Source organism: Pseudomyrmex gracilis, unplaced genomic scaffold (assembly GCF_002006095.1).
Source record: "Pseudomyrmex gracilis isolate BER0280 unplaced genomic scaffold, ASM200609v1 scaffold_45, whole genome shotgun sequence".
Taxonomy (NCBI): domain Eukaryota; kingdom Metazoa; phylum Arthropoda; class Insecta; order Hymenoptera; family Formicidae; genus Pseudomyrmex; species Pseudomyrmex gracilis.
The window spans coordinates 82054-96385 of record NW_018020629.1 but is presented as its reverse complement, the minus strand read 5'-3'; the positions used below and the strand labels follow the sequence as shown (position 1 = coordinate 96385).

The following is a 14332-nucleotide window of genomic DNA, read 5'->3' as shown; positions in this document are numbered from 1 at the left end:
GTACTGCTACAGGCACGCTCAATAAACGGCGCTAGTGTCTATTAAGTGTCACAGCCGTTCTCATCGGCTCGCAGTGTTGCAAGACTCGAATTCGGTGATTTAATTAGGAATAACGCGTACTTCTTTTTTTTTTTAGTAAAATTGTGAAACTGTAAGCAATAATGACCGACAAGAAAGGTAACTATACGCCGTAATTGCGCGTTACCATTTTAGTTGCGTGAAACGTACACTGACAAAGGAGCGAGAGAGCGAGCGAGCGAACGAGCGAGTGAGTGAGTGAGAAAGAAAGAAAGAGAGAGAGAGAGAAATTACAGCATACAGACGCGCGTGCACACATACATGTATACGCGAGAAACAGTCGCATACCCAACACACACACACATACACACACATATACATATCACACGTATCATTAATATGTACACACTCGCGCGCATATACACATATACGCGCGCACACGCACTCGTTAAAATAAGCCGTGTCTCACCACTTGTCACTCGACGTGACGCCCGGTCGTTGCCCAAGGCGACGTCGATGTCTACGTCGACGCGACTCCTCGGTGCGCGACGTTTGCGACGCGCGGCGTCGTGTCGCTCGGTTTTTCTCCCATTTTTCGCACGTCGGGGACCCCGGGCGCCGGCACAGACCGTTCTCGAGTGCCCGGCCTAAAGGTTGACAGGACAAATCAATACCGCGCGCATCGCGCGCTGGGAACACAAAATGGCCTCCGGAGAGTTGCTCGCTCCTCTGTGTTTCTCTCGCCCATGGAGGAAGAGAGAATCTCATCTCGTTTACCTATACGTTACTATTTCACGTACTTCCGAGCAATGTCCGTTTTTCCGCTCGTTGCCGAGAGAATCCGAGAGAAATTTCTTCCCCCGGGGAAATTTCGTTATCCCATATCCGGGGATGATCTTCTTCCTCCGCGCCGCGATTTTCGACACTCTGCGTATTTTTTTCCGAACCGCTTTCGCGGAAATTCTCGCCGTCTCGCCGCGCGTTCGAGAAAACGCGAATGTGAATTTTTTCGCTCGCATCTCGTCGCATCGGACGTCTTCTTCAAATCAAGCGCGGATATTTTCACGGATCGTCTTGATCTTTGTATACACGCAAAAGATTATTTGGCCGCGCCACGCTCGCGGATTCAGTGTCGCGCGGAGACACTCCAACAAGCTTTTCTTGGAATTCGAGATTTTTGCGAATCGATTTTCTCTTTGGAACATATCCGAGGAGCGAATTATTGAATATCGATAGTATTTGTTGTCTCTTAGGTTTCTTCTCTTTCTTAGATTTTTTTTTTTTTTTTTTTTTTGTACAATTCCTGAATTATCTCACAAGCGTGGTTCTTTTGTAATTCGATCAAAAAAAAAATTATATTTCTTCTGTTGTTTTGTTTTTGGTTCACGGAATGGAACGTGAAATATCCGCGTTGCAACGCCCCACGAATGTCAAATCTAAACTGAAATTGGTATCCGCAATGCGTCGCGTTTCGTATTGCTTCTCTTAGATAAAATGTCCGTGTGTGTGTCAAGGATCAAGATACGAGATTCTAACTCGCGAATTCGAGAGATTCGGGTGATGAATTTGCGCGGTTTTCTCGCAAAAGAGACAATTTTCCCGCGTGCGACGTTTGACACATCGTCGGCGAGGCTCCGGAGGTCATTTCTCCAAGTATTGCTCAGTCGTGTTTTTTTGCAGATGCAGGAAGGCTGGGTTTTACAAAAAAAAAAAAAAAAANAAAAAAAAAAAAAAAAAAAAAAAAAAAAAAAAAAAAAAAAAAAAAAAAAAAAAAACTGACATATGATGCGCGAAGTATCGTGTTTTTAAGAGACACGCGCGCATAGATCTTAAGAATCGAAGACCTCACGAGATTCCATACGTAGCTTTTCATCGTCGTCCGATAAAAACACACACTGCGAAATCGAAGCTGCGCTTCTCGAGAGAGACAGAAAGAGAGAGAAAGGGGGGATGAGAGAGAGAGAGTGAGCGAGTGAATGAATGAATGAACGAACGAACGAACGAACGAACGAATGAGTCTTCACCCAGGGTGTCCTCTCGGTCACAGCCCGGGCCGTTCTCGAGGTGTCTCGGATACATTTGTACGGTTTTATTCCCGATTTCCCTCAGCGCACACACACACACACGTACATACACACACACATACATACGACGACGCGGAGCAAAGAGGATCCGAGACATCCGTGGAACAGCAGCCGCGCTTGAACACACACACACACGAGAGTTTCGATCCTCCTCACGGAAAAAATTTGCCGTAAGAGCAAAAAGTTTGAACAATTTGACCTTGACGGTGCGACATTTTCATTATCAAATCTGGTCTGTCCTCCCGAAGCAGGTGCCTCTGCCATATACATATATAAAGAGAGAGAGAAAGGGGCAAGAGTGTTGTAAGGATTGTACGTTAAAGAGCTTAGCCTGTAAGTGGGAGAGTCTACGTGCTTATATTTATCATTAATATTGTTAGTGATTTATTACTGAGTGAAGAGTACATATATATATTATACATATATATACCGTAATATATATATACAGTAATGATAACTGCTGCGAGCCTGCTACCGTTTATATACCTATGGGTGCCGTGTAGCAGCTGAGAGCGGAGGGATAGCGCCTACAATTTGGCTGTCAATATGTTTGCAGCGGACCATTACAAAGACGATTTGATCCCAGTCAGTAGGTGGAGCTCCGGAGACCGGCGCAGCCTAAGCCACGTATCTAACCTCACCTTTACTCTATATATTACCTTAACTCACTACGTGTTTATATACCAACATATATTACGTATACACACACACACACACACATACACACATATATATATTATATATTATATATATATATATTAATATGTAAAAAAAAAAAAAAAAAACCGTCCGTAGTACGCCGAGGCTGTGACGCGAGAGGAACCGATTGCTTATCTGCTCACGCGGTGAGATCCAACAGATCCGGGAGCCCTGAAACTAAGAAAACAAGTCTGTTTGGAAATAACGACTCTTTTGGTTTTGGAGTTTTTTTTCAATAACGTCGTCGCGCTTCTATTTTTCTCGCAAATCGGAAGACCGCAAAAAAGTTTCGCTTGTAAAAAGAGACACCTAATCATCGTGGAGGAGTTGGGCTGAGAGGATCTTCTGGATCTTCTCGTCGCGCAAAAGTCAATCAAAGGATCGATTTAGATTTGCGTCGAGTATATACGAGCAAGATGTCCCGAAATCTGTGTCGGTTGAAGTGACGAGTCTTCTCCAAGTTCGAGATTGCAATTTTTTTGCAACACGAGATCTCTCGGGATCAACCCAGGAATTGTGAACGGGGCTCAAGAAAGAAAATCTACTCGCAGAGAAAACACAGTTTGACAAAACATTCCGGAGAAAGGCAATCGCTGACCTTCCCGTCTGCAGCCTCAGCGTGCATAAAAATATTGAATGCAAAAGGCGCGTCCCGATTCAAAACAAAGGAACGTGTCACGTTCGAATCGAGAATTACGTGACTTCTGAATCTGTGTGTGTGTGTGTGTTTGTGAGTGTCACACATACACACGCGCGCACACGCACACACTCTCCGAAGTCTTGCGCGGGTTTCGCAAAACTTGGAAGAGAACAAAAAAAAAAAAAAAAACAAATCTTTCGGGTTTTTGATGTTTGAGCGCGCCGCACACGTGCGCCGTCGAGAGTTGTTCGTCTCTTCGAACAGTTCACCGTTCGCTTTTTCGCGGCCGTGGAGAAATGTCACATGACACGTTAGCGCCTAATTTAGCGCTAAATTTTTTTGATAGGAATCGGAGACGCGAATCGCTATATATCCAAATCAATATGGCTGTGTGCAATGTATTGATATGGGTGTATAACTAATATTTATACTGGAAACTTCGTGATATTGGCTGGCTGCTTTTATTCACTGTTTCTGTTTCTTTTCTCTTTTCTTTGTTATAATTCTATACGCTCGGACATGTCCGCGCGCGCGTGCGCGTGCAAGAGTTTTTTGTGTCCTCCCCTTACGCAATCGCGATTTCTCTCCTCCGAGAGAGAAATATACAGCGCGTACACATGTGCAACTTATACACACACACACATAGAGAAACACACATCTCTATAAATACACAATTGGTACAATTTAATAACAATTGAGAAACTAACAATAAATTGCAGTTTTATTATCGGAATTGAATAGTTTTTGTATTTTCACGAGGACTTTTTTTGTCCGCATTGGAGTTAAATCGAGAAAAATTTAAAAAAAAAAATACAAACAAACAAATACACAAATTGATACAAACTGTTGATACACATTTACGAGCAATCGAGTGAAATTAGTTTTATTCCAGTTCTCTTCTCGCCACAATAATTTGTTTCCCCCGTGTTTCGCACAAGATCAAAGTCTCAATGCAAATTACGTGCGCGCGCGCGCGCGCTCGCCGACACGGCGGGCCTTTTTGCGGGTGGACACGTGCTGTATATCTAAGCGTACCTTTCTATAACGATATTTTTATCTCATTTATATAGAAAATTTGCTAGCTCACTTTTAACAAATATAGTTGCATGTCGCTTCTCTTTTTTCACCGTGGCCAAAAGTTTCCTCGCGGGATTACAAATTCAGCGCGCGACTGCGACGCGCCCCGAAAAAGACGCCAAAAGGTAGATTAAAAAAAAAAAGAACAAAAGCAATGAAAAAAAAAAAAAAAAAAAAAGTCAACGGAATTTTAGAGAAAATTCGGCAAAATGTGTTCTAAAAAAACGGTAGCAAAATCTTTGCCGTCGCGAGGAAATTGTGGCTCACGGCTGCACGTCGTAGACGATGTGATACATAGTCGGAACATACATATAGATATCTCAAATTTCCTTCTTCGATAATCGTAGCGTGGACTCTTTAGATCTATTTTTTCGGTAGTTTCTCGAGAGTAGTGTTTTGTAGCTGATGAGAAAAAGCGATGTGTGTGAGTATTGCGTTCGGCGGACATCCGGGTCGCGCTTCTTTGAACAAAATGTTGCACGCGCGACGTTATGCTTGCGCGCAATCGGATCTTATCGATTAAATTTCTTAAGCTAACAGACTTGTAGTAGGTGAAGGGGACCTCGTGTGCGCGCGCGCGCACGCGCTTAAACACGCGTCGCGCCGATCGCTCACGAGGATGGCTTCGATTTTCCGCCGAACGCGCACAAAAGCTACCGAAATCGCAAAAAAAAAAAACAAAAAAAAAAAACAAAAAACGTAATCTCACGTTCACACCGTTCACGCCGCAAGGTTCTTGCGGCTCGTTTAAATTACGATTTACTTCAGGACAGAAAGAAAAAGGAAGAGAGAGAGAGAGAGAGAAAAAGAGAGAGAAAAGTGAGAGATATAAGGCGGCTGCGCGGTGGAGAAAAATCAAAAGTGTGAAATTGCGTTCACCCTTAGCATCCCAGTAGACCTCCGTGCAAGTACGAACTATACGAATCTTTCCACGTGTTGTTATTTCGGCTCGCATGTTCGAAAAACAAAATGGTTTTTTTTCTCTGATCCTTCAGAGGCAGTGAGGGACGCACGCGATCGCCGAATCGCGAGTATGTAAACAAACAAACAAAAAAAACAAACAAACAAAAAAATGAGACGTACGTATGTACATACAGCTGATCGTGTGTTCTCTCTCTCACTGTCCCACTGTTGTTTCTATAATCGTGCATGTTCTTTTTTCTTTCGATATGTCATCTCAACCGGTTCTCACGATTTCGCTTCGGTAAAGTCGTTGTTTCTGCATTTTCTTCGGGATGTGTGTACGATATACACATGTATACATATATATATATATGTGTGTGTGTGTGTATGTATATATATATATATACACAAACGCACACGCACACACGTTCGAATCTGAAGATCGCGAAGAAGGCGGAATCGCGCGAGCTGGTATTATTTCGTCATTTTAAATTGCAGTGGTTTTTTGTGTGATCACCGTAGAGAGTTTCATGTTATATATTCAATGTCGCATATCAACGGAAGACCCGGCACTGTATTTTTGTTGTTTTTTTTTTTTTTATTATTTTTATTTTTATGTTTTATCGCGCTGCAATGCACACTGCGTGCGTTGTGCAATTTGCGTCTCCGCAATGTTATTGTACACGTCACATTGATTGGTTCGTTTCTTAAGTCGACTTGACAATCGCGCGCGCGCGCGAGCGTCTTCCGTTGATCGCGACCGCATGCGCATGATTGACAGAATTTGTAATCGTAACACACTGTTAATAGTGAGCTTAAGCGAAGTAGCGTTTGTTGATTACGCTGGTCGATAATGGACGGAGAGTGGTCTCTGTGACGATTCGGAAATTATTCCGGGAGCGAGTAAACAAGATCGGAACTTCGCGAACTGTACACGAACGGAAACGACGTTTTTTTTTTTTTTTTTTCTTCCAAGAAAATCTTTTTTCGCCGTCCGCGGGATTTTCTTCAACGTCAAACTTTTTCGACCGCGATTTTAAAAAGAATGAAATTTCTTCAAACGCTCCCGGGTGAATTCTGTTCGCGCTGAGAACACGTCCGGTTGTCCACGGAAGCATTTCGATGAATCGCTATCCGGCAGAATGACAAGACCGACCTCTTCGACGGCCGTCTTTTTGACACGGGTCGTCGAAAGAAAGTGTCCGAGATAGCGAGGAAAAAAAAAAGAGAGTATAGAAAAAAAAAATAAAAAATAGCGTCGAACTGCTCGTTAAGGGACAAAAAACCGTGGAGAGATGAGAGAAAGTGAGAGAAAGAGGGAGAATGAGTGAGAGAGAGAGTGTGTGCGTGTGTGTGCGCGCGTGCGAGTGTGTGAGAGAGAGAGAGGAACGAGTAATGGAACAGATTTTTCGAGTTTTACCATTTAAGCCGTATTAGCCTTAATATTACAATCAGTTGTGATTGATTCGATAATTGTTTGCACCGTGGCACATATAGACACATAACTTTTATTATTTGTCGGAGGTTGCTCGAACGCGCGCAGGTGGACGCACTCGACCAGCATCCGGAGAGCGAGCGAACGGTAATAATGCGAACGATATGTTCCTAGCGAGCGAGTGTCGGTCGATTCGTAATTGCGTACGTAAAAAGATGTGAGATTTGTTGAAAAAAAAAAGCACACATTCTTTTCTTAAACAAAATTTAGAGAATTTTTTTTCACGCGCGGTGCTTGGACAACACTTTTCTGAACACCTGTGAATTTCTCATACTTTCTTCTGGATTCGTTCGTTTTTTTTTTTTTTTTTTCTTTCGGATATGTTGCGTGTGCGATGATATTTTGCGTCTCTGAAAAAATTCACTCTCTTTTTGAGTATATATATCTTTGTTTTAGTTTTTCTGGAAGATTTTGCTGATTGCGGTGTATCTTTTTTTATATTTTTCGTTAAGTAATTTGTGTACTTTGTCGTTCTCTCTCGAAAGAGAGCGTTGTTCTTGTAGTTATGCATTATCCGATTATTGTGAACGCTCGTTGTGATGATTGATCCGGGGTTGCGCTCGCTCGTGCGAAAGCTGTGTGAATAAGTTCGTCTCCACTTGTTCGACCAACCTTCGGTCACATCATGGACAATTTGGTGTGGGCTGACGTTTATGTTAGAGTACAACATGTCCGTCCAGCACCGGCGCCGCTGCACTGTGTGCAACAACACACGTCTGGAGGACGATGACGAGAAATATCCTCCTCTGTCTCGCGAAATTTTCAAGAGTTCGATTCATTGTTTTTTTTTTTTTTTTTTTCGAACGTCGACTTTGGAAACGAAACGGCTTTCTTCCTTCAATCGACTTAAATGAATATTGCGGTATTTTTGGAAACGCAAAAAACGTTGTTCGTATCTTTGAGGAAAAAACGAGACGAAAGAAGAAAGGAAAACGTGAGTTTTGATTTCTATCTGATGTTCTTTGGAGAGAAAAATTCAATTTGTAAACTCGCGTCTCGAACTAAACTTTTGTTCTTTTTGTTTTATTGCGTGCGTATAACGCGCGAAGCAAATATCTTGCGAAACGTCGGTAGAGCGTTTCTCTACTCTTCGCGTTTGTGACACGAGACCATAGAGAGGAGGAGGAGGGACAATTGGCCTCCGTGTTGCGGCGGCGCGTGGTGCGCGGAGCGATTTTAGATAACTAAAAGCGCTAGAGAAAGAAAAAAAACACACAGAGAGGTGGCCGAGCGTCTCGCGACGTCGCGACGCGGCCGGTCATGGAAAAAAAAAAAAAAGATTACTTATTATACACGATTCTGAGGAACTTTTAATCATGTTTAACCTTTATTTCTGGATATTTGCAGAAATTTGTGGTTTGCTGAGTCTTGTCACGACTTTTTGAATGTGTGGAGCCCGATATGTATATATAGCCCGTATCTCGCTATATATGCATATATATTTATATATATAAATATTATATATATATCTATATATATATATACATAATCATCGTACCACTATACTCATTGTATAAATTACACATTCACCGCCCCGAGAAAGAAAAAAAAAAAAAAAAGAGAAAGATGTAGAGACTCTTCTCGGTTTTGTTCTTTTTTTTATTTGTGAAATGAAAAAAGAAAAAAAACGAAGCGTCTCGTCATTTTATTGGCGACGACGATGATAATGATAATATTTTTAATGATAAATGATCGATTGACGATGTTTGATAATTTATTGCCGATACATTTTTGATGTTGAGACAGATTGTGTCGTTCTCGCATCACCGAGTCCTTCCGATTACTTGGGCTTGTTTTTAACATCACTCTTTGGAGCAACCGTTATCCTTCTTACCTCCTGGCTTTATTTTAGCTCTGTTTTGTCGTTTTTCTGTTTCTCGAAAGCCGAGCCTCGGGATTCGCTGCTCTCTCTTCATTTTTGTGCTCTTTAACCCGTCGGGAAACGTCCACTTTCTTTCGGACAGCAGCGCTTCAAAAAAAAAAAAAAAAAAAAAAAAAAAAATGTAAACGTGTAAAAACTTGTGTAAAAACGTCAAAATGAAAATTAATTGAAAAGTATATTGAATTACATAGCGGGTTAAGCAGCAATTGAATCGGAAATAAAATAAACGAATATTGTTAACGTTTCGAACAACCGCAGGACGTGAACAAGCGAGATTGTGACGCGTTTAAAACTGATAAAAAATAATTCGAGTTGGCGAGTTTCAAATATTTCTGAAACAATTGCAAAGTTTTTTTTAAACGTTTAACTGTTCAAGTAACGAGTGGTTCAGATGAAGAAAAAGTTAAATAGTTGAAGTGTCCACAAAAATATTATTACTTACACACACAATTATTGTGTGAAATTCTATTTAAAAAATTGTTTTAAATCCAGAAGTTCTAATTGAGAACAGAATATTAATATCAAATTTTGATATACGAACTCAAAAAAACATCTAATCACCTGCGACGATTCGAGATGTTAACAAATGTGCCTTGAGAATTTCATTCGGAGCAAGTGTTTGTTGATGGTTTTTCACGTCTTCGGATCCCCGAGGCTCGACCTCTTAGACGAATGTATTTGGCTTTTACCTTGATTGCGTAACGCTATTTGCTTTGAGATCGGTTTCGTATTAAATCTTAGTTTTAGACGTAAAGGTTGCTCAATGACGAGTCATTGTTTGGGAATAATCTCTCCTAAATGCAAAAAAATTGAGCAAAGAAAAATATTATGTTTTGAAGGAAACTTTTGAAGAGAGAATGACGATATAAATTTCTGCGTGTTTCAAAGTGTGTTGCTCTAGTTTTAATTTGAAAAACAAAAAAAAACAAGTAATTTTGATGTATTCTCAAGCATGACTCGTTTCACCTCTCTTATCGTGGATCCATTCATGTGGATAATATATTATTAGCGATCTCAATGGATCCTCGATAGAGTGTGGCCTAAGGTGATCAACTTCTCGAACAAAGGTAACATGTGAAAATTTCTGCTGCTAAATGCGACGAAGTTGAAATTTATTTCAATTCAACTTCAGTCGTAATAATTCTCGATTTATGTCAAATTTGTTTTTTTTTTCTTTTTATTTGTTTCTCAATAATTTTTTTAAACAGAAAGTTGTATGACACATATTACTTGTATTATTACAAAGAGAAATGTTTCAGTTCACGTAACATGTATTTGTAGAATTACTAAAATTATGAAAATTTACTTTATTTCGCGTCTTCAAAAAATGTGTCTTAGAGGAAAGTTCACATATTTAAAGTTCGTAAAGACGACGTGAAATCTGCGAGAAAGACTCGTACAGTCAGTCAAAAAACTCTCGTGGAAAAAAAATTTATATATAATTAAAAGAATATTAGTTGTAATATTGACGACTAATTTTTTTTGCAAACGAGACAAGTAACAAAAAATATCGAATCGACGTCTTTCGCGGAACGAAGAGTGGTTGATCATCTTATAAATGTTTTTTATCAAAAAAACCCGTCTGTGTGCATCCCGGCGGAAAACCCGGGCGTGAAAAAAAAAAAAGCCTCGGGATAAAACGCCCCGGGAGCGACAAGCGGGTGCGAATCTTCGGTTATTTCTTTTCACCATTATTTAGTGACTAACATCGTTTGAGCTTTGAATAGTACCTTGATCAAAACGGTGTATGTCATGTGTAAGATATACTTGGGTGTGGGAGTACCACTGGGGATCGGCGACGCATTGGACGATCTGTCTCCGTTGCGACGAGGCTTTCTGGATTATTTTCAAACGGAAAGCGAGTGTTGCAAACAATTCGTGCCGATCGTTGAAAAGTAAGCGGCAACATTTGCGTCGCGCGCCACCGACTATTTGAATCCGTTCTTTACGGAATATCGAGATCCCGGTTTTAGAGATCGGTTAGAGATCAGCACTACTTCGGAAGCGCATCGGAGAAGACAGTCCAAGCCGCGTTTCCGGTCTCTCAACGACGCGCTCTACGCGTGCTCGACGCGAACGGGGATTGCAATCTGTCAAAACAAAAGATAAAGAAAAAAAAAAGAAAAAGAAAAAGATCGCTCATCCTGTAAACCGCGTCGAGACGCGGACGGGACGCGCCGGCACTCGTCCTTTCTGGCGGTGTGGTACCACGTACCATGTTGGCTTAGATCGAACACACACACACGCCATTCGCGACCTGCAAAAAATTTGACAGATCTGCATTTCGCATCGCTTTGTGTTGCAGCGTATCCGGTGGCGCCGCATCCGCCGACCGGCTTTGTCCCCGCGCCGACGCAACCTCCGACTTATGGTGGTAAGCGACTGTCTTCCAATTTTCTTAAATCCGGAAAGCCTGTTAGTCGGTCTTTCGTATGTTCTATTATAAGAACTTAAATGTGATCGCATGTGCTTATACATTAACTGTCAAATGATAACGATAACGTTTTCTCATAGTTGCAGGCGCCGCACCCTATGGAGTATTTCCCAATCAACCTCAGTTATATGCGACGCAAGGCCCGCCACCGCCGACGTACGATCAGACTCTTACGCATCCTATGGTGAGTCGCTGTGCTTCATTTTTGTTTTGTCGAAAACATAGATAAAAGAAATGTTCGCTTGAACGTCGTTTGTCGATGAACCTCGATCTGTGTTTAGATGTATCAACCAATGTACGGACAGGGATATCCATTACAATATTATCCACCGGGATATCCTTTGCAATATTATCCGCCGTTAGCGACAACAGCGTATTATCCTGCAACCGCTATGCAGCCGGCTCCTGTTAGGCCCACAATTATGGTACCTGTAAGTACTGACGTATAACTTTTTTAAATAAATACCACAAGTAACAATCGTTTTGTTTTTAATAACGTATAATATAATCGCACAAAGAGCATTCTTTATTTTTTACTTGAATATTTTAACGCCAAACATTTGTGCGATGACGTGTATTTCGCAGAATGGTTTCGACGGTACTCGATTTGACGGCATCTCGCAACCGGTGCTGCCACCGCCGCCACCAGGAGTGGCCGCAAATGCGGCTCAGCTGGCTGCAATGGCCGGCCACAGCGTCGCCTTGTCGCAAAAGAAGGGTTCGTTCTTGGGAGGAGGAACGGAGGGCGGTTATACCTTTTGGTAAACCACCAAAACCACCTTTCCTAACACGTATACATTCAAAAAACACCACGTACACACTTATACAAAAACACCTACGTTAACTGTCGGAGGCGCTGTGTTGTCGAAACGACAAGATCATGTAGGCAAATTTCCGTTAGAGCTCTGCTTTTTTCACCGTTACTGGAAGCAGCTTTATGCATTAAAAAATAATATACCGTGTGTGCGCGGACCGATCACACATACATATTACATATACGTACCCTATATACACACACACACAAACAAACAAACAAACACACAACATTACATGGTACTAAGGCAGCAACCGTGAGAGTTCCCACGCGATTTACATACGGCGATATTTGCGATCAATAGAAGTGATCCAATGATCTCAAGGACATCGCTGCCGTCTTGGTGATCGATCTGCGCATCTCATGTACTGTTGAACTGCAGAGAATCGTCCCAGTCGAAGAAGATTCGGACGCGACGACGCTCATCACACACTCGCAAAAACTAATTCCTTGAGAGCTCATCATCGTTCTGTGAAGAAGCCGGGACAATGTGAGCAGTGCGAAAGTTTTGACGGATACTCCGTGAGATCCGAAAACTTACGTGCGAGACTGCCCCGAGAGATACAAGAATACCGAGAATCTGTGGCTAACGAGGACTCGAAGCGTTATCGAACCATGGATCCGAGGTAACAGGAATTCAAAACTTTCGCAATTAAATTTTCCTACAGGCTGTACGCAAATAATAATAATATTAATATTAATGTTAATAAAAAATAATGGATGATGATGATAATAGATCCCAAGGAATAATATGATGACGTATATATATATATATATATATATATATATATATATATATAATATATATATTTTTCGAGTTCCGAAAATTTGTAAGATCTAAAAGACTCATCAGAAGTTCGCGAATATTATTGCGAATTCTCCAACGCTTTTTTTTTTGGAAAAATTCAAGTTTTTATTAATCAACAAATTTCCGAATATATAGATTCAAGAACTCGAATTATACACTGTACAACGTCTGTTTTTGTTTTTGCTCATTGATACAGAGAGGTGATTTTTTGACACGTCGAATTCAAATCCGACATTGGAATATTGTTAGATCACATTAGAATTTCGAGATTATTGAGAAAAAATTGAGAGAAACTTCCGAGAGATCAGACTCGAGGTTGAACGCTTTAGAAATCTCTCTAAAAATCATCTTTCTCTTCAATAAGAAGTGAACCAAAAATGTTAAATTTGCGGTACAGTTTTATTTATGGATTCGAAACATTTTAATAATGAAAATATCAAGTTCAGTTAACTTGTTAAAACATATTATTGCGTCCAACATCCAATTAAAACCTTGTAACAAATTAATGCTGGGCATAAACGTGTTGAGCAAATAAAGCAGTGATCAATTTATGATCTCAACTTAATCAGAATTCAAGATATTTAGACTCTCACTCTCTCTTTAGTTTCAGTGGCTTTTATTACTTAAGATTCCAAAACTTTGGAAATTTTAAGTTTATTGACTAAATTATGTAAAATTTAGTTACCGAGATTGTATGTTTAACAAAATAATACTAAGGATCTATGGTCGTAAAAGTTTCTGAGGACTCTCATGTCTTCGGTATCTGTGTTTTCTGAGAACTCGCGTTTTCGGCAACCTGCAAATCCATGGGCTCCACGGTATCCCGAAGGCTCAAAAAACAAAAAAACAAAAAAAGAAAAAAAAAACAAAAAAAAAACCAGTCAAATAATGTGGGTTTCCCACAGAAACAAATTATTGCGAGAACGATTAATTTAAGCGCGAAGGACTAAACTTTCTTAGTTAGATCAACGAAAAGGTGGACTCTCTGATGCCACTAGACAAGGAACGACGATCGTCGTTGCGCTCATCGAACGAAGAAGAAAAGAATCAAGGATAAAGAAAGAATAGAAGTTCAATATTGATGATTGTAGAAGCTCACGAGACATAATTGCGTTGATATTTATATTTAAGTTATTGTTATTTAAACAATTTATTTGCAGACCCTCTTTATAGACAGAAATCATCAGTGCGGTGTTTCAACGATTAATTTTGTATGAAGTGAGTGAGAACACAAAAAAAAAAAAAAAAAAAAAAAAGGGAGAACGAGTGAAAGGGAGAGAGAAAATGTGAGAGTATACGAGAGAAAAAGCAAGAAAAAAAAAAAGAAAGCAAAAGTGAAATGAGTTTTATATCACGGAAAAAAAGTGTGCAATAAACTTAAGGATCTATTGTAACAATACAAAAAAAAAAAAAAAAAAAAAAAAAAACAAAAATAATTTAAAATGAGAAGTGTACTTGTTATTACATTTGAATGAGTG

The 14332-nt window shown here is 40.4% G+C and overlaps 1 protein-coding gene and 1 long non-coding RNA gene across 3 annotated transcripts; one reads left to right on the top strand and one right to left on the bottom strand.

Annotated features, from left to right (window-relative positions):
- Nucleotides 1-21: 21 nt before the first annotated feature.
- Nucleotides 22-12330, top strand: LOC109853193 (DAZ-associated protein 2-like). Of its 2 annotated transcripts, XM_020425062.1 has the most exons (5): nt 22-177; nt 11104-11172; nt 11313-11416; nt 11514-11663; nt 11818-12330. In XM_020425062.1, exons 1-5 carry the CDS (start codon nt 162-164, stop codon nt 11995-11997), a joined length of 519 nt encoding a protein of 172 aa, XP_020280651.1. In that variant the 5' UTR covers nt 22-161; the 3' UTR covers nt 11998-12330. The 2 variants fall into 2 exon arrangements, with proteins under 2 accessions (XP_020280651.1, XP_020280652.1); XM_020425063.1 differs by lacking the exon at nt 11104-11172.
- LOC109853194 lies at nt 7210-11097 on the bottom strand. Its single transcript, XR_002250090.1, has 2 exons — nt 9360-11097; nt 7210-8885 (listed from the first exon to the last, which is right to left on the bottom strand). It is a non-coding gene; the product is annotated as an uncharacterized LOC109853194 (long non-coding RNA).
- Nucleotides 12331-14332: the final 2002 nt, after the last annotated feature.